This window comes from Branchiostoma belcheri, unplaced genomic scaffold (assembly GCF_001625305.1).
Source record: "Branchiostoma belcheri isolate BF01 breed outbred unplaced genomic scaffold, Haploidv18h27 scaffold2, whole genome shotgun sequence".
Lineage (NCBI taxonomy): Eukaryota > Metazoa > Chordata > Leptocardii > Amphioxiformes > Branchiostomatidae > Branchiostoma > Branchiostoma belcheri.
This window is the reverse complement of record NW_017803490.1, coordinates 8,297,267-8,321,759: the sequence shown is the minus strand read 5'-3', so window position 1 is coordinate 8,321,759 and position 24,493 is coordinate 8,297,267. Positions and strand designations below refer to the sequence as shown.

Here is a 24,493-nt window from a genome sequence, read left to right as displayed (position 1 = left end):
ACCGTGACGTCACCTCCCAGAATGCACCAGGACCTAGAAGCCTGCAAACGGAGACGAGGAGAAAAACAAACATGGCCGCTGCACAAGTACCTGTCTATGAACGGCAGGGCTATGTGGAAAGACCTTTTCGCAATCCAACTGGTGTTGCAGCATCTAATGCTGAAGTTTTTGTAGCAGATCCAACTTCAGGCCATGAGAAAATCACAGTCTTTAACCTGAAGTTACAACCCGTCCATGACTCCTTCGAATTCCCGACAGTCGTGCAGGATGGACGTAAAATAAGACCTGAAGACGTGGCCCTGGACGGGAAGGGGAACCTGTGGGTGGTGGGTACAACTCCTGATAGAACAGCAAATGAGTTTGCTGTGCAGTACACTACTGACGGCAGACGTGTGGGGCAGATTGATCTACCGAAATCAGCTTTGGCCAAAGGGATTGCTGTGGATACAACAAGCAACCACATCCTTGTTACACGAAGTATGTTCCCCAAATTATCGTCAAATTACCCTCCCTCCCCTCCTCCAAGCTTTATTGGAGTGTACAAGGAAGATGGCACACCGGTCCCGGAGAGAAGTGTGCAACAAAGGGAGGGAACCCGGAATAAACAGCAGTATCTCGCTGTGGACAGGAATGGAAACATTCTCGTGTCAGATGAGGCAAAAAACTGCATCTCAGTCTACAACATGCATGGGCCATTTGCTGAGTTAGGAGGTGTGGGAAGTGGTGCAGGTCAGCTGAATGATCCCCGTGGCATCTGTATAGACTGGGCAGGGAACATCATCGTGGCAGACTATGGAAACTCCCGAGTTGTGCTGTTTGACAACAATGGCAATTTCCGCCAAAATCTTGTACTAAACATTAAACCACAGGCAGTCGCTGTAACTGTTGCTGCTGGACAGGTAGAATTGGTGGTGACTTCTCTGCACAACAAAGTCTTCATCTTCGAATTAGGATACTTGTGATAGACTTTTCTAACATTCTAGCATTATATACGCATTGTATTGGTTATGTTTGAATGACCTCCTGCAAATATCCATGCAATGGAAATTTGTTGAAAGAAATAGTTACTGCTTTACATCATTCAGAATATAATTGTAAATCATGATTTTTTCATGGTACTTTTATATTCGCGGTTTTCATGGTTACTTCTGTACCGTAAACTTCGATCCTTTCCGTCAACAAATAATTTGCAGACTTTCTTTCTTCTGCACCTGCTAACACTGTGAACATATAGTTAAGAGAACATGTCCATTTTTCTCGGACCGTAAACTTTTCCTACCATGAACAAGTCTTTTCTTGCGGTCTAGACTAGAATTGAAAGAAACTTCTGAGATTTTGCGTATGTGTAACCTCTTTAGGCCACACCAATTTAATTTGTTGGTTCTCGGATTCGCCTCTTCGTTTTTTTCTGATTTGCAAAAAAAAAAAAAAATTTGATTCTGGTCCTGAATCAACTGAAAAATGCTCATGTTTTGCCCCCCAACAGTTGAGGAAAGTCCTTTTCTTCCTAGTTGTTACAGTTTTCCCATCTATCATTGCAGTGGTTTGATTAAAAGTTCAAAATTCAATGTTTAAATTTTAACCCAGCCTTTTGTGTTGACTTCATGGCTCATTTTGTAGCATTTAAGCCTATAATAGGATGCCTAGACCTGTTTTTATTTTTATTTTTTTTCGCCCTGTCGCTTCATATTTTTTCTGAAAAAATCCGAGAACCAACAAATTAAATTGGTGTGGCCTTATAACCACATGATGGTTTTATGTTTTGCTAAACAAGGATCTAAAATGGAGAACAAATGTTTATAACTTATATAAGGTTGTTGACCTGATTGACTCAGGTAATGTGGGCGACAAAGTTTTTTTCGTTAGGTCTCTGCAGGCAAGGAAGCAGGGGCATGGTTTTGTAGTGGATTTTTTGTAAATGTTGTCTTCAGGTTTTGCAGTGGTGATATTTTGTAGTGTCAGGACAAAGGAGCGTGTAGTGTGTTCTCTGTTTGTCTCCGGAACGATATCGATGGGATAGGGTTTGTTTGTGTGATTTTGCTATTGACCTAAGCTTGAGGTAAGTTTTTTTTTATTAAGCCAGAGTTACATTAATAGGACATTCAGTTATAGAACACTGAGATAGGGTTTGTTATGTGTGCTCTTGCTATTGATATCAATTTGGGGTAACTGTTCTTTTTGGTGTTGAGTTTATGAAATTCAATATGTGCTGAGTTAGTGAATATGCACGGTTGAGTCTGTCACAAAAAGCATCGTGACTATGTCGTAAAATTTCCGTACTCGTGTAATGTGTGTTTCTGTACTCCAACTTACGTATCACACACAGCCTTTGGTTCAAATACCAGCAAAACAACAGTCAAACTGTATACAGCAGCACATCTTTGACATCCTAAGCTTATACATGACCAAGGTATGATCATGTCATCGACCTCTTGTTAGTACTAAGTTAGTAAAGCATTCTATGTAACTAGTTTGGAAAAAGTCTAGTGATTCCTTGGGAATTCTATTTGTACTATTTACACTCATGCCTGTCTGTTTTACTCAGAAGCATTGTATTAATGACTCCTCATTGGAAGACCTAGCCAAGATTTTGTCAGAGTTTACCCCAACAATATCAAATATTAACAACATTCGGTGGGCAGTATTACTTGTACACCTGTGCTCTGTAATTTAGTGCAAACAAAAGACCTATTTTGGCTTGACAACATCTATTAGGTTTTATTGCCTACCTTTCTTTCTTTGTTTTGTTAACAGCAAATAAAATTCTTGGTGATCTGACTTCTTCGCAACTCCTTTGTCTTGTTTATATGACATTGATCAATGAGAATTGACATGTCCCGATTTTCTGGGCAACCTGGCTCATGATCAGAAGATAGTTGTACAACTTACAAGCCCCCTCTACCAAAGACACAGTGAATGACACTAATTTTGATGTGACAGATGCCACATGTATAAGGATGCAAAAGTGAGAGGCTTCAAAATTTACAGTATGGACTTTAAACTTACCAACAAATCCACCAGCCAGTGAACCAAGAAATACTAACCAGCACATTATCCTAGTGATAACAGACACCTTTGAGAGTTTGAATAGATACAGTGACTGCTCTTCGAATCCCTCCTAGCTTCCTTTCTCTCTTAATCTCCAAAAGCACAAGACAGTATCAAATTGGCCAGGCAGTATCCATTCGCCAGAGAGGGTCCATACGTATGCCACCATAACCTTGTCTAGTGCTACTTTCTGTAGCCTGGTAAGCAGACCGCCGTGAGCTCAGCGCTATCCCTTCGGCGTCGAGAGTGTCTGGGCCCGCCAACCAGGCCTTGATTACCGCGCTTCGTGGGGTGGGGGTGGGGGGGTACTTTTAGGTTTCTTCGCTCTAGGGTTGGCGGCAAAAGAAGACCAAGCGTAATACAGGAAGTCAGCGGATACAGGGAAACAGCTGGAGATAGGGCCGTGGTATAACTCGCCTGTGCTTGGTAAAGATCGGGGCAGGAAAATTACCGCCAAGCCGACAAAAGGTTTGGTACCCAGGCTAGACTTTCTGTAGATCCTTGGGTGGCGTATTGGACCCTCTCTGGCGAATGGACACTGCCTGGCCAATTTGATACCCTCTTTTGCCACCCTAGGATCTGCTTAGAGATTATTTCTCTCTGAGCAGCTGCCAAATTTGGCGCGGCTCCAACTCTGCAAAGTTCCCACCACACAGAGAACAGAGTCACTGAACCAGATAATTCAGCTGAGTCAAGCGGCTTGTTCTGCATTCAGGTGAGAGCATACTGGGCCACCAGGGGGCAGGGGTGATAACTAGGGGCACAACTAGCAGTGTGAGGGGATTCGTATATCAGAGGGACATTTTCTGTACATGTGAGGCATAGAATTATCCATTTAAATTCAGTTAATTGCAGATGATTAGGTCTATTTAATCAACATTATTTGTCAAGGAAAACTTTACAAGGGTTGAAGACAATATAATTCATAACATGACAGAAAAACTTTGCAAGCAATGTACACCTTTAAATTGTTTCTGAACTTAATTCGTCAAGTGATATTTATATGTTGCCAAGTGTAACACTTTCAAATTGACTTCAAGATTTGTCCTAGTAATACACACAGTACGATTGACATAATAAATGCACTACTAGCTACCGAAACGCCCATGTTTGGAGAACAAACCACAATGTGAAAATAAGAACTTCTTGAAGTTTCCTTAGAGCAGCGGTGACATCCTGTTGCCACAAGGAGTTTTCAAGTTCCTTTGTTTGAGGAAGAAACCTTTATGTGAAAAGGGAACATCTTGAAGTTTCCTTAAGTGCAGGGGTGATATCCTGTTTTCCCAAGGAGTTTTTAAGTTCCTTAGTTTGTTTGAACTTGAAGAAGAAACCTCTATGTGAAAAAGGAACATCTTGAAGTTTCCTTAAGTGCAGAAATCACATCCTGTTGTCTCACCCCCACATCCCAAAAACTGACCTCACTACAACAACTGACAAATCCCTGATTCCATTGGCTACTCTCCAAGCAGATGAATAGGTCAGTTTACTGTAAACTCATGCCAAAAAACAGTTACTCAAGCAACTGGATATGATTTTGAAAACGTCAGACGTTTCAGCTAGTATCCACTAGCTTTCGTCAGTGACTGAGAGACCAGAGGGGAAAGCAGGTTTATATACACAACCTGTTGATTGATATGCAAATAAAGTGAAGACAAATTTTTGGAAGTCGAAAAACGAACAAAAGTCAGACAAGTCAACTCACTTACTGTAAACTCACTTATAGTTTGCCCAGACTAACAATATTGCAGGACCTTCAGTAATATACGTATACTATAGTTACAGTAAGTGCAAAAATAAAACCATCACAAACATTTCAAGATCTAACTGTTGTATTTTCTGGTACTATGTGGGTTTTTCTGCCTTGACTTACATGGCCAAGTGTAGACTCCCTCATATCTCTCTCGTTCTATGGATGCTTGCTACACACAAACCATGGAAGAGAGATTATACCAAGGCTAAAATGACCAACAAAATCACCCCCACTGATCTCCTTGAAGACTAGGAGTTGGACCTGGTCCAGACCCCATGACAGTCAGGAGTGGGGACTGAAGTGGATGGAATGAGTCATTTCCACTGTCCAGGACCAGCTGGGAAAACGGCTATCTCTAGTCTAGATCTGCAGAGATGGTAGCCTCTGCCAGGCTTCAGGAGGCAGCTGGGAAGAGTAGAAATTGTCCAAATAGAGAGATAACATGCCAGGGTATGGTCTGCTAGAGAGTAACAGTTTTCCAGACCTGAACTGTACTCTCTAGTGGACTGAATCCCCTGGCATGTTACCTCTCTATTTCTCTATTTCATTTGGCCAATTTCTACTCTTTCCAGCCGCTCCCGAAGCCTGGTAGAGACTACTGAGATGGTTATCTTTGGTATGGCTGGTTGGCTGGTTAGTTATTGGTTTGTTATTGGTTTGTTGGTTGGTTGTTCTGTGAGTTGTTTGGTGGGTACAAAGATAAGGATGACTTAAACTGTGTTAAAGGCTTATCCATGGCCATGAGCATGACTTTTGTATAGCACAGGTGTGTTAAATACAGGTGTGATATGTATAGCACAGGTGTGTTACTTACGTGTAGGACAGATGTCTCCGTCCTGTAGCCAGCCTGGACAGCACCTGTACACCTGTCTGTACCTGGTCAGGTGTGTGTGAGTAGGACAGGTGTGTTACAGGTGTGTTAAAGGTGTGTTACAGGTGTAATACTTACGTGTAGGACAGACGTCTCCGTCCTGTAGCCAGCCTGGACAGCACCTGTACACCTGTCTGTACCTGGTCAGGTAACCAACTCTGTACATGGTGAAGTAAACGGTCCTGTAAGGGGAGAAATATTTAGTTAGTAGTAGCAGTAGCAGTACCGGTAGTAGTAGTAGTAGAAGAAGTAATAGTAGAAGTAGCAGTAGTAGTAGTAGAAGTAGTAGTAGTAGTAGTAGAAGTAGTAGTAGTAGTAGTAGTAGTAGTAGTAGTAGTTAAGTAGTAGGGGTAGCAGCAGTAGTAGTAGTAGTAGTAGTAGTAGTAGTAGTAGTAGTAGTAGTAACGTTAGTAGTAGTAGTAGCAGTAGTAGTAGCAGCAGCAGTAGTAGTAGTAGTAGTAGTAGTAGTAGTAGTAGCAGCAGCAGTAGTAGTAGTAGTAGTAGTAGTAGTAGTAGTAGTAGCAGTAGTAGTAGCAGCAGCAGTAGTAGTAGTAGTAGTAGTAGTAGTAGTAGTAGTAGTAGTAGTAATAGCAGTAGTAATAGTAGTAAACTATAATACATTTGTAGTAGTAGTAGTAGTAGTTGTTGTAGTTATGTAGTAGTAGTAGTTGTTGTAGTAGTAGTAGTAGTAGTAGACTGGTTTATTCCCACATTTCATTCATATGTACATGTCTGAACATCATGGTGGCCAATGCTATAGGGCTGAATTAATATTGTAGACTTTTCTTAAAACACTTCAAACACTTTTCATATGCTCTACACTAGACTGTGAACTCAAAACACATAATATACATGTAGTTAAAACAGTAATAAAAGTCCCACAGACAAGACAGTTTTAACCACTTCCTTTCTCCCCTCCTTCCTACCCAGACATACACCAACCCAACCCACACCTTTCCTTCCATTTAGACTGTAGGAAGACAGAGGATGTCTCTTTCTCCACACCCACTACATTACATTTAATTATCTGATCATGCAGACTGTATTTGAGTATGAGAGAGTCACTTGATAGAATACTCAGTCTGGTAACTATCTAAACTATCACAAAATGACAAGGAACATAATTCATAATGTACATGTACTGTTTAAAATATATATATATATATATATATATATACATATATATATATGTATAAAACTGTTAACAAGTAATGTACATTTGTTTGTACAAAAATAAATGATTGCAAACTGATGAGGTAAACTTTTCACTCTCATGTAAGCTTTAAAAGCTTGACAAAAAGATTGAAAGCTTATAATAATCATCATTAAAAGACTACACATATTCAGTGCTATTATATATCATATTTGTTGTGAATACCACAGGACTAATGTTTTAGCTGACTCCGTAGAGCACAGTAACTAAGACTGACAGGTCTATGTGTGAATGTAGGTCAGAGAAGACAGACAGATGTGGATGTGTCACCCAGTGATGGTACAGCACTCTCCTGATCCAACCACTGACATCAGGGGGGCAACTCTGACACCAAACATGCCAACATCTCGCCTCACTGTCTCCTGTGTGTTTGTGCTAACTGATCATGAAGGCCAGTAGAATTTACATGCTTGTTTCTTCAGATTTCTATAACTCAATAGCTTGAAAAAGATTCAGATCCACAAAATACTAAATACTAAAATAACTTTTCACTGATCACAAGAAAAATTCTTAAGCTTCTGACGCTAGTAGCAATAAGTTATGCACCATTCATTCATTCATTCATTCATTCATTCATTCATTCATTCATTCATTCATTCATTCATTCATTCATTCATTCATTCATTCATTCATTCATTCATTCATTCATTCATTCATTCATTCATTCATCCATCCATCCATCCATCCATCCTTCCATCCTGTAGCCTGGAGCTAAACTGTTATAACTGACTGAAGAAACAAGATACTAGTATATATAACAATCCTATGTCATTATTCATCCATCCATGCTTCCTTCCTTCCCTCTCTGCCTCCATTACCATAGGGAAGTAAGATGTAAGTTTCACAAGTACACAACTGTACTTAGTATGTATGTGTATGTCAGACAGAAAGAATTGTAGCCTGGAGCTAAACTGTTATCACAGGTTTGCGAAAGCTGCTGATGTACAAATAAGGTCAGATGAGCTTCTGACTTCTGTGTTTCCCCTTCTGTAAACTCAACTGACAGGAAATGTACAACTAATTAGTTTTCATCTGAGCCTTCAGGGCTTTGGTGGCCCCTTCCTAATCTCCAAGCAGATCTTAGGGTGGCAAAAGACAGCCAGGCAGTATCAATTTGGCCTATGGAACCCTCTCTGGCCAATGGATACTGCCCCGCCAATATGATACTGTCTTTTGCCACCCTAAGGTACTGTCTTGCTTCTTGCAGCCACCAAAAGATCTTCTTGGAGACTACGCCAAAAAACAGTTACTCAAGCAACTGGATATGATTTTGAAAACGTCAGACGTTTCAGCTAGTATCCACTAGCTTTCGTCAGTGACTGAGAGACCAGAGGGGAAAGCAGGTTTATAAGTACAACCTGTTGATTGATATGCAAATAAAGTGAAGACAAATTTTTGGAAGTCGAAAAAGGAACAAAAGTCAGACAAGTCAAGACAAAATGATGCAAATTAGTCTGAAAGCTCCTGTTATACAGAACAGGAGCTTAAGTGTTGTCTGTCCTCGGGGCTGGGAGTGCCAAATCCCAAGTGCCGGAAAGATCGACTCGTAGCCCCCCTTCCCTCGTTGAGGGTGGGGTTGTACATTCTTTCATATATTGCCTCTTTAACACCCCGTTCCCACCAGCGTGTTTCGCGGTCTAAGATATCCGTGGACTCGAGTTTGAAAGAGTGACCCTGGTTGTGTTGTAGGTGGTGGAAAATAGCTGAGGAGTAGCCGTTGGCACTAGGTCGGCAATGTTCTTTGTACCTTACTTTAAGCGGTCGACTTGTCTCTCCGATGTAGGTGTTGTTACAATTGGGCTCCTCACATTTGAGTCTGTAAATACATTCGCCTTGGTACCTTTGTGAGGTCGGTCCTTAGGGTGTACCAGTCTTTGTCTGAGGGTTGAGTGAGGTTTGAAGTTAGTGGCTATGTTGAAGTTTTTGGAAGATCCGTCGGAGTTTCTCAGATACTCCTTGGACATACGGAATAGTGATGTTGGCCTTGTTTTTGTTGGTCAATGGTTTGCACTTCTGGGTTTTCTTAGACTGATCTGAAGGTTTGAGCGCTTTGTTGAAAGTCCAGTTTTGGTAGCCACACTTAGCCAGGGCACCTCGGAGGTGTCTATGTTCGTCCGTTTTGGCTTGGTCTGAAGTGACAATGTTGTCTGCACGATGGAAGAGAGTTTTGATCACTGCTAGTTTGTGTTCCAAAGGGTGGTGGGAATCACTTTGGTATGAAACATGAACAACACTTAAGCTCCTGTTCTGTATAACAGGAGCTTTCAGACTAATTTGCATCATTTTGTCTTGACTTGTCTGACTTTTGTTCCTTTTTCGACTTCCAAAAATTTGTCTTCACTTTATTTGCATATCAATCAACAGGTTGTACTTATAAACCTGCTTTCCCCTCTGGTCTCTCAGTCACTGACGAAAGCTAGTGGATACTAGCTGAAACGTCTGACGTTTTCAAAATCATATCCAGTTGCTTGAGTAACTGTTTTTTGGCGTATCGTATTACCTGGATGTCTAACCTTCATCGACGTATCTTGGAGACTACTTTGGTTGTAGCTTGGATGAGTATTTAGCCTGGATGCCATCCTCCATAGTTTCCGCCGGCTCCCTAAATTGTCACTGTTCACAGAGCAGTTTGCTGTTGTTCATGTTTCATACCTTACCTTTTTTTCTGTTCTTCCCTTCCTAAGTTTGTATACTTACTTGGTTTTACACCTGACGAATGGTAGACACCCCCAGTCCCATGTACGAGTCTGTCTGGTCATCTGTGAAGTGGTGATGTGGGTACCTGTGTAGCTGTGGATGGGGAAATACATGTAACAGGCAATGTCAGTAACATTATATATTCTTCCATCTCTGTTGTACATTTGTTCTGCATAACTTTACAGTAGTTATAACACCCCAGTTTAAGCTGTGAGGTGGTGGGTATACGTACCTGTGTAGCTGTGGATGTAGGGATATAACAGGAGACATAATTGATAGTTTAATAAACTATGTACCATATATAGTACTGTAACATATATACGATGTTCATGTACACGCACAAGTCCGTCTGGTCATCTGTGAGGTGGTGATGTGGGTACCTGTGTAGCTGTGGATGGGGAACATCAGTATCTGATACTGTATAAAATATCTTTATGATGTTATGATGTTCATATTACAATACGTAGGTATATTTCAACCTACAAGTACAAGCAGTGGTACCAGGTGTGTTGAGAATAAACCATTTTTGATTGATTGATTGACTATGACTATTGTCAATGACTACGACTATGGTCAATGACTATTGTCAAGTTTGTCTGTTTCACATTATTATAAACCAAAACCGTCTTTAGGTACAAGTAGAACCCATGTACACATGTACATAAGCTGCCTAAGATTGGACTGTAAGGTTGGAACAACTCATACAAGGCCTCCAAGGATTTCCCTGACAAATTTTCTGAACTGTTAGGAAAGAAATTGAACAGCTTTATCATTTGGTCAAAACCTATGAGCTAGCATTTCTATATTCAAAACGACTGCTTTTCATGGTAACCTAGTTTCAGGACATAAAACTCTCAGAATTTTAACTTAGGGAATGTCACCTCACCTGTCTAGCACTAAGTAAGGTATTCCATAATGATTAATGACCTTAAGAAAACACGTCCCAGACAAGAGGCATCCTGCTCTGAACTTGACCTCTAAGGTTATCAGTGGTTCCAGGCCGTACCAAGGTCATGAGCTTTCTGTACAAACTTAGTCTGGAATTCAGCCGTTGTGAAGGCTCTAGCCGTCAGTGCCTCTTCAAAACGCACACAGCTTTGATAGCCTGGATCCTAGACTGTTTCCTGGGCCTAAACTGACCAGCTCCCCTGGCATGTATACATGTATCTGTATATTACTAGTATTAGGCTAGTCTCTACCAGACTAACTATGCTGGCTACATATATCCTAGTAGGAGAATATTTGCCAGGGGAGTTTGGCCGCCTTGTAGGTTTGACTGGCCATGCAGGAGGGAAAGAAACTACCTCCCCGCAGCCGGACTGCTCTGGCCAATTCTACTCTCCTTTTGTCGAATTCTATGATCCGTATTCCTGTAAAAAGGCCTAGTGGAGGCTAGTATAAGGCCAATTTCTCTCCAGCCGCTTCTGAAGCCTGTTAGAGGCTACGAACAGCTGGTGACCACAAGTTTCCTGTCTCTGTGTTTAGAAACCCTGTGGATGTCAACATTAGGCCACACCAATTTAATTTGTTGGTTCTCGGATTTAAAAAAAAAAAATGAAGCGACGGGGCGAAAAAAATAAATAAAAACAGGTCTAGGCATCCTATTATAGGCTTAAATGCTACAAAATGAGCCATGAAGTCAACACAAAAGGCTGGGTTAAAATTTAAACATTGAATTTTGAACTTTTAATCAAACCACTGCAATGATAGATGGGAAAACTGTAACAAATAGGAAGAAAAGGACTTTCCCCACCTTTTGGGGGTCAAAACATGAGCATTTTTCAGTTGATTCAGGACCAGAATCATTTTTTTTTTTTTTGTCAAATCAGAAAAAAACGAAGAGGCGAATCCGGGAACCAACAAATTAAATTGGTGTGGCCTTACCCCAGCACTTCCCAAAAACCAACAAAAGTGCTTTTTCACTGTGACACTGCTAGTAATGACTCCAGCTCAGGAAATGATGGGAAGAAAGTCAGCCAGGGAGATTAGAATGATAGATCATCGAATTGTTATCCTATCAATCTCAATTTGATGAATTTCTATAGAATTCTTTTCCGTCCATATACTAAGAAAAGGACTAAGAAAAGGAGACTGAAAATCACCTACCGGTAATATGTACTCTCCAAGCAGAGGTTGATGGGGAAGATCGTTTGCTTTTTGTACATGGCCCTTTTTTTGTCAATACCCCCACCGTAGCGAAAAAGGGCCATACAAAAACAAATGATCTTCCCCCATCAACCTCTGCTTGGAAAGTACCAAAATGTTCACTGTGGTTTGCATTTTTTGCATTCAGCTCTCTATTACAAATTCATGACACCACAAATACTAGTATGTCTTTCAAATATATAATACTAGTCTGCAACAATGCAGAATGAAATGTATGTTTCAACCACAAAATGTCTTTGAACTACTGTGAGATAAAATCACTGCAAAAGAAAACAACCTCTAGCTTTGCCAATTTCCATCCACAATAAGAACACAATCCTCACCATGGTAACCAAATCTCCATGGTGACGACAGTGCGCCAAGGAATGCCAAACAACAAACACTCATCAGCAAGTCTGACTTGCAAAGAACTTGGGTCAACTGTGCAGAAATCCTCCCACCCTGGTTGTTACATGGTTCATTTCAGATTAATTGGGCATCACTGGTACTGACTACTGAGAAAGAACTTGCATCATTTTTAGTTAGCCTAAAAACCTAGCCTCTACCAGGCTTCGGGAGGCCGCCCGAAAGAGTAGAAATTGGGCAAATAGAGAGATAACATGCCGGGGGAGTTGGTCCACTAGAGAGTACAGTTTTCTGCTCAACTATACTATAGCAGACTAACTCCACTGGCATGTTATCTTTCTATTTGACCAATTTCTACTCTTTCCAGTCGCCTCCCGAAGCCTGGTAGACACTATTAAAAACACTTCAAGAACATACTACCTGATACTGAACCATAATCTGTTGCTATATGGCTCAGTAACAACCTCTAAGAGTTTGGTCAACACACAAATATTTACTGTGCAAACAAACAGTGGATTCTCTTGTTTACATATGATGCACAATATAGGAGAGCTGTAAAAGGGTAAGACAGTTCATCTTTTAGCATATTTAGAAAATATATATACATTTAGGTATCCTTGTTGGATAATAACAAAATATCAATATATAATACACATCTGTTGAGGCCCTGTCCAGAGTATCAGATACAATTTTACTTTTTTAGAAACCCCCTTTCCAACCCCACAACTTCATATTATGATTCACTGCACTCTAGATTCGATTGACCTCATTTTTATTCTGTAATTAGCTTTCTTTATCCCCGACCTAGATGCCTTATCACAACATTTGATACTGTACTCCACTAGATTAACAACATGGGCTGAAAAATAATGAAATAAAGCCAAATCAAGGAATAATTTGCCTGAAGAATTAGGCCATGATAAGGTTTCATTTGCCTATACTGTTCTCAGGGGTTTTAATGTGGACATGTACAAACTCACTACCAGTAGTCTCCACCAGACTACTTTGCAGGCTGAATAAACAGTAGAAATCTGCCTAAAATGCCTCTATGCAGGCAAACTGGACCCTCTATGGCTGGCCAACTCTCCTGGCCAGCTACATTCTTTTAAGGCCTATTTCTACTGTTTAATATTTCAGCCTGCAAAAGAGTCTGGTGGAGACTAAGAAATCATGATCACACCTTTGGCCCTGTTTTGGAAGCCTCCATATTCGTCCATAGCCTGCAAAAACTGTGGGGGGGGGGGGTCTTCAGGGTCTTTGGGAGCTTTCATGTGCTATTTTCTGATTGCATATAGACAGCATAGCCGGTCTGGTTGAATGACCAACTGAGCTAATCAGAAAACAGCCGAAGACCACCAACCCACAGTTCTATAAGCCTGCTACGGAGGCTAATCAGAAAACAGCCGAAGACCACCAAACCCCCAGTTCTATAAGCCTGCTACGGAGGCTAATCAGAAAACAGCCGAAGACCACCAAACCCCCAGTTCTATAAGCCTGCTACGGAGGCTACTATTTTGGCCAATTTCTACGATCCATAACACCTTAGGAAGGCGTTGAGGTGCATAAACTAGCGTTATGGCCGGTAAGACCCAGAAACGTGTGAAATTCCTGTCCGCCAGTACTCTGTAATTGTTCCACGCTAAAATCAACAAACGTTGCCTACTTACGAATGAATGGGATATATGGGGGCGTAGTCTTTGGTTTCGCACGACAAACACTAAAACCTTTCATACATTAGCCTCCATAGCATGCCAAAAACTGGGGGTTTGGGGGGTCTTCATGGTCTTTGGGAGCTTTTATGTGGTATTTTCTGATTGCATATAGACAACATAGCCGGCCTGGTTGTTGTTAGAGCCGAAGACCACCAAACCCACAGTTCTATAAGCCTGCTACAGAGGCTATCATACATTGTCAACGACGAAACTTGTACCAGTTTCAGTAGCACATGTTTTCCTATGATACCCTCGGTTTTTACGCAGATCTACCGAAAAAATCAATATTTCTGCGGTGGATTATATGCATGTACTCGAACAGCGAGTGAGTCAGGTATTTAAATCGCCAGGGTCAAACTACCCATGAATATTTTTCTTCGTACAGTCATCGGTTTACTTTTGTGGTTTACGGAAAGGAATTATACAGTTTACCACCAGTTGGTATATACAAACAATATTATCAGCAATTCCCTTGTTTATCAACATATAAAATCTCGTGGCCAAACCGACAAATTTACTCCGTCTGTTTTGGATCAAATTTCAAGGAAGCCTTGCAAGCTTGGAGTTTTTTTTATTCCAGTACGGGGCATCTAGATTCCAGCTTTAAGTCTTGAAAACTAAAACTGAAAACCTGAATTGTTCAGAATCAAGAGAAGTTGTTGAAAATCACGTGATACGCCACACAAACACAGCTCAAGCCTTTACAAAAGAAAACAAATTACAATTCTGGCCCCCAAAGTTAGACACCCTATAGCTTGGGGCAAGGACACTTCACAACAAAAACCTCACCAAATCTGTCGATTAAATCTTACCTTTCGCTGTACGCACAGACGTTTATTCCATGTGGATGCAACTCCTGTGCCGCTGATAACTTCCCCCAGCACGAAATACACAAGAAAACCGCTAAAACTTTCCATAAAACGCGAAAATTCCGACAGAATCGCCAGTCCCCTTTCGACTCCATCTTCGTTTCTCCACTTCCAAAAAAGTTTCTCCTAAGGTCAAAGGTCGGTGACCTGCCAGACCTTGACCCTGCGTTTCCTAAACGAAATCTTTTTAAATTGACTAAAAAGAATGTAGAGTTTTCAATACAGCTCGGTTAAAGCCTGACCTAGAGGCCTGAAAGAAACCGGAGCGTCTGACGGTAGAGTGTTTTTCCTCGCACTGTGACGCGAATATAGAAAATATGACTCACTTCCGCTTCAATGGTACAGTCCGATTCCCGCCAGATTTGGACACGTGCCCTGCGTTCTGATTTCGGGCCGTACCAAGTGCAGGGGTGCCAGAGTTAGTATACAGTGCAATTGTACGGAATGCAGTGCAATTTTACTAGTATACAGTGCAATTTTACGAAATACAGTGCAATCGTATTAGTATACATGTTTTTACTATTAACTGTGTAACGTTACTAGTATTAAAATTGCACTGTATACTAGTACGATTGCAGTGTATTTCGTAAAATTGCACTGTATACTAGTAAAATTGCACTGTATACTAGTACGATTGCACTGTATTTCCTAAAATTGCCCTGTATACTAGTAAAATTGCACTGTATACTAGTAAAATTGCACTGTATTCCGTAAAATTGCACTGTATTCCGTAAAATTGCACTGTATTCCCTTAAATTGCACTGTATTCCGTAAAATTGCACTGTATATTCCGGCACCCCTGAAGGGGGAGGTTGGAGTGGGGGGTATATTAAAACTGTCAATGTGTATTTGAACTTGAGGGCGTGTGTTGAGGGAGAAACAAATACTAGTAGGTTGAGCAAATAGGAGGTCTTACTCTAAAAGTCAACTTGAATTGTAAAATTGTCGATGTGCTGAATAACGATTTGAATATAACGTTGCCTTCAATTCTAATCTCCAAGCAGATCCTAGGGTGCCAAAGTCACTATCAAATTGGCCAGGCAGCATCCATTGGCCCATACGCCACCCAAGGACCCTCTCTGGCCAATGGATACTGCCTGGCCAATTTGATAGTGTCTTTTGCCACCCTAGGATCTGCTTGGAAATTTGTGTTTTGCCAGATGTGTTGTGCTGACAGACTGGGTACCAGGTACGGAGACAGCCGAGGCCACACAGGACACGCGCCAAACCCGCAAATTAACTCACACCACCTGTTCTCTCTTCTCAAAATAAGGGCTGAAAATGTCAAGAATAAACTGCAAACAAAAGAAAATTTTTAAGATAGCTATAGTATTATAATACGAATAGCATAGCATTGAAAAGACGAAGAAAGAAAAGAAATGAAAAGAAGAAGAAGAAAAGACGCACAACTTTTGTAATATAATATAACGCAATCTTTTGTTTGTTTGTTTGTTTGTTTGTTTACTTTAGTTTCTTGACTTTTCCTTGGGTTTGGAGTCTGGACTTGTACAGTGGACGTTTTTACAGTTATCATCATATCCACTATGTATTTGTATTAGGAATGCGGCGGTGCCATGTTGCAGCGACATCTATCGAAATGATTAAGGACTGCAGTTCACCTATCAGTAAGACCATCCCTTACAAAACCCATTTAGACATCATAGATATTAAATATAGCCAGGATAGGACATGCAACATGTATATTATGTGGCAAGTGGCAGGACAGAGTTCGAGGGAGTGGTCACCACATACTAGCACATGAAATGTAAAAAGAAGAAACAGTGTTACGTTTGGCTCGGGAAGGTATAAAAGTCATAAAACAGTATGCATTTGCTTTGAAAATGTTAGCCAGAACCGTGTTTTTATCCAGAACCGCGCCTTGTCCTAACTCTAACCCATTCAGGCATAGAACTAGATAGGCTACACAGTTCTGGATACGGTAGGGGTATGGACTTTGTTTAGAGCAATTGCGAACGCTTACAACGCTATAATGACGAACTGTGCCTTGACAGAACACAATACCAAAATCGTCTTTACTCAGATAATCTTTACTCCAAACACACCGCGTTTTGTAACTAACACGTACTGGCAGTCATGCATGGAAAAGAGTGAGTACCGATCTAAAGGCGGCCTTGCTAAAGTGGTCTTTGTTTAGTTAGCTATGTATACATCTCTTTTAGATGGCTTGTCAGCCGAAAATGGGTTAGAATGGGCGCCGTTCGGTGCCCAATGGGCGTTATGACAAGTTTGCTAAAGCTCTATATGCTTCTTGTTCAACAATAGACAGTGTTTAAATAGCCGCATTGTTGTATTAACGTCTTAGTGTTCTATACGTCCGTGAATAGTTTCATCAGGTTGGTAAGACACTGAGTGAGGAGATTCTTTTTACACAACCAAGTCTTTTATTCAGCCGACGTTTCGGTGACCGCCTGTCACCTCCCTCAGGGCAATTCTATATGGAATACATCTAAAGCAACGACACCTGTGCTGCAGTGTAATGTGAACCAGTCAGAATTGCCCTGAGGAAGGTGACAGAAGGTCACCGAAACGTTGGCTGAATAAAACACTTGGTTGTGTAAAAAATCGCCAGGTTAGGTTAAGACACCTGCCACACATCCAGGACATTCGCAAGACTTCTCCCGACAGCTCCCCAACCAACGTCGGCACTGGGTTGGGAGCAGCCTATATCTACATGTCAAGTAATATTGGTTTTACTTTTAGTTTGTTGCTAAAAATTCCCATCACATAACCGAAAAAGTTAAACACAAAGCTGCAAATACCAAGTAGGTACCAGTCATGTCCCATGCCATTCACTCAAATAGCAAATAACAATTCAGTCATCAATCCATCTTTATTAAACTACGTTTCCACAATGTCTAAAGATTGTACAAAGGCTTATTTAAATTTGAATTATTTTTTTTACAATGAAGCCTTCACACAAATAACCTTATACAGTAACAACTTAGCAACAAATATCTTCTGGTCAAAAACGTAATTTGTTATTTGGCTTGAGGTTTAATTTACGAAACACATAAAACATCAAATCATGGAATACAAAGCATATCAACGTATACCTTCATCAGTATGTCTTTTTTTACACTCAAATATTGGGTTAAATCTGTACATATTACATATTGCCCTGTGGAGGAATTCAATACAAACATCACACTTATTTTTACATGTCAAATGGCTGATAGAAGGTCAAGTAACGCGTTACATTCAACAGCGTTGGAATTAACTATTTGAAATTTCATTTATGGTCATGGAAGCTTCGGTTTACTCAGGTTAACTTACTGACAGGAAGTAAGGTCAAAGGTCCAAAAGGTTATCGCTTTTCCTGTCTTCAATTTCGCGCTATATTCATGTCTATTGCCTTTTTGTTGACAGTGAAAATTTACAAATTGCATACAAGTTATCAGATTTAGAAAAAAAACCTCGAAATTCGCAAAAACAAACTATCTCGTATTTTCAATGGTAGTGCTAACTAACTGTGGACAAGTCTGAGATATATACACACTTTCTGTAAACCAAAAGAAAATCCGCCTTGTTTGGTTGATATTTTATCCTGTGAACACAACATATATTTTGATGGTTGTGACACGTCAACCAGCTATGCCTCCATTTAATGCACTAACTCTACGTTCCCCATTGCAATGTTCGGGTAAACATTTCACTATCACGATCTCCATCTTCATTTGGCCAATTGGCTAACTCCCCTTGCGCTACAGAATCTGCTTGGCGATTACGTTGACGGGATGTGGCGTCATCACCGGATGTAAAGTCATGACAGCATGTGACATCATCACCGGATGTGACGTTGCCAGCGGAAGTGACGTCGTCTCAGGCGACCTTTTCCTCAGGAATGGTGGTGAGCGCGAGGAACTTGGCCTTCATGTCGAGCGTGGCCTGCACGTGATGCGTGTCCTGAACCGGCTTGATCTGGCTCTTCTGCTTGTTGGTCCGCTCCAGCTCCCGTCTGCGCATGCTCCGCAGGTTCTCCCCCTCCTTCTCCTCCTTCTCGCTGGCGGCGAGTTCGAGCTGCGCGTGCGCGACCTCCTGAAGGTCACGTTCCATGTCCTCAAGGACGGCCTTCTCCACTCGCACCTGGGGGAGGGGGAGAACATTGCAACATGATGTAACCCAACACTAGTTACCATGGTGACAGACGTCTGGTTCAGGTCATTGACCTTATTGGTTTGGAGAAGAAGAAGAAGAGGAAGAAAAAAGACACAATAACCATGAAGAAGCCAACAGTTGTTTGGAGTATCATTGGTTCAGTCAAAGACAAACCAAACAACCATGTTGTTCCCATGATGCATCACTCCATCTAACTCAAAGAAGGAAGGATGTTAATGTTAGTGCGCATGCGCATATGTATAAAAGTTAGTTATGTTAATTCAGGTCCGTTGACTATCTAGTATAGGTGACAATCGCGACATCATCAACGCATGCGCTTTATAGACCCTGGCTGATGAATCATGCGCGTGCATGTCATGTTCTACGCATGCCCAGAATCTAGAATGAATGGAAACAATCTTGAAAATCATTCCCGGCATGCATCAGGACTGCCCTATATCCCAATAACTCACCACTTCCGGATCTATTTCGTCCTCTGACGTTGATTCTATTTTCGTCTTCAGCAATCTCACCTGACACATATATGACGACAGTAGTTCAAATGTATCTGTTATAACTTAGCTGTCACCCCCCCCCCTTTTTCCAAAACAATGACAACTAGAAAGCTTTAACATTTGCAAAGCAAAGGCATAATCTTCTAACCTTCACATGGTCTAGCCTAACAAACTATTCTTACTCAAACACATTCATATATGGTGACCAGCCCCTGCAACTCTGTCCTGCCACTTGCTACATAATGTAACCCGACACCACCAGTTACCATGGTGTCACTGTCAGCGGTCTAGCCCAGGCCATTGACCTTTTTTACAAGCGGTAGTAGTAGCAGGAGAAGAAGAAGAAGAGCAAATCAGTAATCTTTGTTCTTTTTTTCTTAGCAACCAATATCTCCTTAGAAACTGCATTTTCAAGACAAGTTAAACGCAGATTAAGAAGATGAGATGAAGATAAGAACTCACCTCCTTCATCTTCCGTACAGCCTCCTCCAGTGCTCGCTCCGTCATGAAGTTTCTCCGCTCCATCAACTCGTTCTCCCGCTCCAGCCGGTGGAGTCTTTCCTCCGCTAGCATCTTCCGCCGGGCCTCGTCCTCTTTCTGAGGGAGGGTAGGAGAGCATGATTCTGGTCATACAACAAGACAATAAGTCCCATCAAGAGACTGGTTCTCAGTAATTTGTCACGGTCGATTTGTGTACATGTTCAAAGCTGTCAGTTGAATGGAAGGTAACGTCAGCACCAAGGACAGTGGAGATCAAAACATGGGCCTCAAAAGTATTTAGAGTGGTGTAGCGTATTACATAGACATTGTGAGGTTGGACAATAAAAGTGGTGTAGTGTAATGGTCTGATGTAGCGATTCGTTCATTCATAAAGAATTGTTCATTGATTCATTCATAAAGAATTGTTCATTGATTCATTCATAAAGAATTGTTCATTGATTCATTCATTTGTGTCGTAATTGCTTCACACATCCATGCATCCTTTCAGTAGTACTTTGTGAACGTGACAATTTACAATTTTTGGCATCTTCTGCGCCATACCTGTTTTTGAAGAAGTTGGACTTTCTTCGCGGCTTCTTTCGCCTCCTTCTGCGCTTCTTCATTCTCCTCCTCAAGTTTTCGCTGCTGGTTCTTAAACTTCTTCACCTCCTTGTCAACTTCGAACTTCATCTTGGCCTATAACCCGGAACCGGAAATAACGTCATAGTTATCTTGGTATATTTATTCATTTCAATGTTTGAAGCTAAAGTTGATTAATGAGTTGTTTTTCCAGTCGTTTTTTTTTTGGTCGTTTGTCTCAGAACCAAGAGGTCCCGGGTTTGAATCCTACCATGTCACCAACTCCCTTGGGAAAGGCACTTAACGCGACTTTCCTCGATCACTTTGCTACGGTGTTAATGAGTATATATGCCAGAATGGCCAGTATTATGATCGTGGGCACTTAAAGAAAAACCAAGACTCTAAACCAGGAGAAGACAACGTGAAGAGGTGAGCAATCACCTGTTTTGTCTTCCCCTCTATTTTGTAATGGAAAAGCTAAAAATTAGAAAAATAAAATACAGATATAAAAAGAAATACACTCACCTGTTGTGCGTTGAGTTTCTTCCTCAGCAGCTCGTTACTCCTTAAGAGTCTCTTACATTCCAAAGTCTTTTCCTGCAGCTTAGACTGCAGGTCCTTAATTCTCTGCGAGTTCCGATGGTCCTTCGCGACCGAGTCGTCCTTAACTCCTCTCAACTTCGCCACGGCTGCGTCCCTTTCCTTCGTGATGCTCTGTTTCTCCTGTAGAGCTTTCGTCAGCTTCTGCTCGAGATCTTGTTTGGCTCTCTCGTGTTCTTCCATCGTTGTCTTTAAGTCTGCGTACAGCCCTCGCGTCTCTTCCTCCGCGAGTTTTAAGGCGATCTTGAGTTCTTCGTTGTCCAGACCCTCGTATGGGTCGATTTCCGGTTCCTCCTCCGTCACTTCCGGTCTCCCTCCGGTTGCCATGGTAACGGCTTGGTTGTGTTTTCCTCTAGTTATAATTTGTTGTCGAAGAGCTGTAATTAAAAGGAATAATATTAATGTTACTTATCTCAAGAAGTCAACCCAGCTAGCAGGGTTCGAAATACCTGCACCTAATCTGCACCCTCCCTGTAACTTGTTATGGGTACATACATGTGTAATGTAGAATTCAAACGGTTTCTTAACAGTTACAGTTCCAAGTTTGATGGATACCCCATATTAAATCTATTTTTAGTACAGTAGGCCTGGTGGAGGCTAGCTACTAGTCCCATTTCCCTATCCTCTACCAGGCTTCGGGGGAGGCTGGAAAGAGTAGAAATTGGCCAAATAGATAGATAACATGCCAGGGGAGTTGGTCCGCTATAGAGTACAGTTTGCCTCACCGCACTCTCTAGCTGAACAATCCCCCGGTATGTTATCTCTCTATTTGGCCTATTTCTTCTCTTTCCAGCCGCCTCCCAAAGCCTGGGAGAGGCTAAGGCAGCCAGCTTACGACACCAGCGCGCTAGCCACTACTCCAAAAGGTCCGGGCCCATTAGAATGGATCTGTTAGCGGCGCTCGAACCCCACTGTTACCCTACTCCCTTTTTTCGTTTTCGAAAGCTAATCCTCTAACAACAACAGTCCGCTCCCCCGGTGCGGGTCAGGCCCACCTGCCAGTTTAGGCGTCTTTTCTCTCAAGTGCTCCTTCAGAAGCTCCTTGAGAAACGTCTCAAGACCCTTTCTGAAGTAACCAGCGCCAAGCCGAGCCGCTCAAGTGGGAAGGATTAATGTGGGGGGAGAACAACATTCGGATTCACACGGGAAAGTTCTTATGTCAAATATACGTATGGTTGTTTAAAGTTAAAACTTTTGGTCCAACACAAAAAAATTCTCTCACCTACAGCTTTTGACTAGTCACTCTGGTCTTCCTCAGTAGAATGACCAAGTGAGGCTGTTCTTGGATTTGTATTTAGATTTTATCTTTTTATTATCTTTAGAGAAAGGAAAAGGACAATGTGAGGTTACACTCAAGTTTAACTGTTACAACTGATTTAAGTTATAACTTATTTTAGCGCCAAACCGAGCCGCTCAAGTGGGGAGGATTAATGTGGGGGGAGAACAGCATTCGGTTTCACACGGGAACATTCTCACGTTAAATCTATGTTATGGTTTTACTTGGATTTCTACCTAGAATTTACATAACTGTATATCTCGTTCCAGTCCACCACACCATCCGACTACAATATTAGTAAGATGCAGGCCTAGTGTTTTTGTGTTTCATGCCCTATTCGTTTATCCGTATGTATGCAATTGCGCGCGTTTTTTCCGTGTATCCATAAAATGTAAAGACGACGCAATTCAGGAGCACTATGTACTCCTGCTTTGTTGATTGATTTGAATAAAATTGAAATATTTATTTTCTAAACTTAAAGTTTGGACAAAGGAGAATGCCAATGTAATGTTACAATCAAGTTACAAGGTATTTTATAACAACAATATTGATAGAGTGATTTGTACAGATTTTAACTTTAATAGTCCCAACTATGGTTAAGGATATAGAATAACCTTCACAGTTCGGCAAAATACACAACTATACGACAAACCACACAACTATCCCAAGAATGCGCTCAATTTGTGACCGTATGACGTGTGAACCATTAGTAACACCTCGTTGTAACAAAGCTTGGTGACATACTAGTACGTGTAGGAATCACGGACCATTTAGTTCGTATGTATAATGGACACGTCACGCCTTGAAATGCACTTCATGCACGACTGATCTTTATTCTAGCAGAGCAAAAGTTGCTAAAAACAACAGTTACTAAAGCAACTGGATATGATTTTGGAAACGGTCAGACGTTGCTCCAGTTGCTTGAGTAACTGTTTTTTTGCAGTGATTATTACCTGGATGTCTAACCTTTACCGACGCAGCATTGAGTTAGTATTGAATGCGTATCACATATAAACAACAATGTACAGCATGAAAGTAGCCCACAGTAAAGATACGGAAATGCCGCACTATCAAAGCCCATACGGGGAACGCAACAACAGAAAATATTGACTGAAAAAACATCGCCAAACTCCCACGCGGTGCCTACTTAAGGCGGGCGGAGGAAAAGTAGTCTCAACCAGGCTCCTTTGCAGGCTGAATGAATAGTAGAAATTGGCCTAAAAAGAATGTAGCTGGCCAGGAGAGCTGGCCGGCTATAGAGGGTCCAGTTTGCCTGGCCAGCTACATTCTTTTTAGGCCAATTTCTACTATTCATTCAGCCTGCAAAGGAGTCTGGTGGAGACTACCCAAGAATAGGGACCCAAGAGCAACTATGACAGACAGGATGCTATCAACAATTTGTAAAGCGATGCACTCAACATACTCCTTGGGAAAGGCACTTGACACGACTTTCCTCACTTAACTCCAGTGAAAATGAGTATTGTCGTTGGTGGCGACATACATAAGTTGATATAACTTGAGTGTGCTGTCTAGTCACGAAATGTTGGAACAAATAGAAAACCTCTACGGTAACATCCTACACTACAAGACTGTTTACAAAGCCCTGCTACTTAAGTTTCCATCAGTGCTTCTCCAACAGACGTTAACGGTAGAAATTACAACATAACTCACCCGCGTGCAGACAGACAGCCGTCTGTACCTTACAGTATACTCTTACGTTCCGTCATGGGAAAGGCATTAAGCAACATATACAGCTAGTATAGGGGGTGCCAAAGAATTCATTTTAGTTGTACGGAATTCATACAAATTTTACAGAATCCATACGATGCATTACTTGGAAACATACGATCCTTTGGTGATCCAGGCGCAGGTTACCAAATTAGTAAGGATCGTATGTATTCCGTAAAATTCGTATGTTTCTGATAATGGATGTCCTTATGTCCTACCTGGGCCGCGATTACGTTCGATACGGGCGTTCCGGCCCGTGTGATAACTAGCGGTACAGCCCGGGGGTTCTTTACGCGTTGGGCCCGGGGCTTCCAAATGCTCCGTGGAACGATTCGAACGCGTTTCGGCCTAACCGCGTGCACCGATTTCGAAATTCGAATACAAAATTCGGACGTTGGAATTGATGTTGTCGCATTTTTTGGGTTTAGGGACACCAAATTTTCGCTCATTTCGCATTGAAAGGCGCGTTTTCTTGGGTGGGTATGACATAAATAAAATACAACACGGTGTATTCCGCATCACCCTCGG

At 41.5% G+C, this 24,493-nt stretch overlaps 2 protein-coding genes across 2 annotated transcripts in view; both read right to left on the bottom strand.

Annotated features, from left to right (window-relative positions):
• Positions 1-5,681: 5,681 nt before the first annotated feature.
• On the bottom strand, positions 5,682-15,028 carry LOC109468896 (EGF-like and EMI domain-containing protein 1). Its single transcript, XM_019767276.1, has 3 exons — positions 14,615-15,028; positions 9,580-9,672; positions 5,682-5,851 (listed from the first exon to the last, which is right to left on the bottom strand). The coding sequence occupies exons 1-3, from the start codon at positions 14,764-14,766 to the stop codon at positions 5,707-5,709; spliced, it is 390 nt and encodes a 129-aa protein (XP_019622835.1). The 5' UTR covers positions 14,767-15,028; the 3' UTR covers positions 5,682-5,706.
• A 2,478-nt stretch (positions 15,029-17,506) lies between these two features.
• Positions 17,507-24,493, bottom strand: part of LOC109468866 (trichohyalin-like) — an 11,501-nt gene continuing 4,514 nt past the window's right edge. Inside the window, exons 2-5 of the mRNA XM_019767236.1 lie at positions 20,887-21,338; positions 20,344-20,478; positions 19,765-19,899; positions 17,507-18,775 (exon numbers count right to left, since the gene is read on the bottom strand). Coding sequence (XP_019622795.1) covers positions 18,512-18,775; positions 19,765-19,899; positions 20,344-20,478; positions 20,887-21,288 — 936 coding nt within the window. The 5' untranslated portion in view covers positions 21,289-21,338 and the 3' untranslated portion in view covers positions 17,507-18,511. The remainder of the gene's footprint in view (positions 18,776-19,764; positions 19,900-20,343; positions 20,479-20,886; positions 21,339-24,493) is intronic.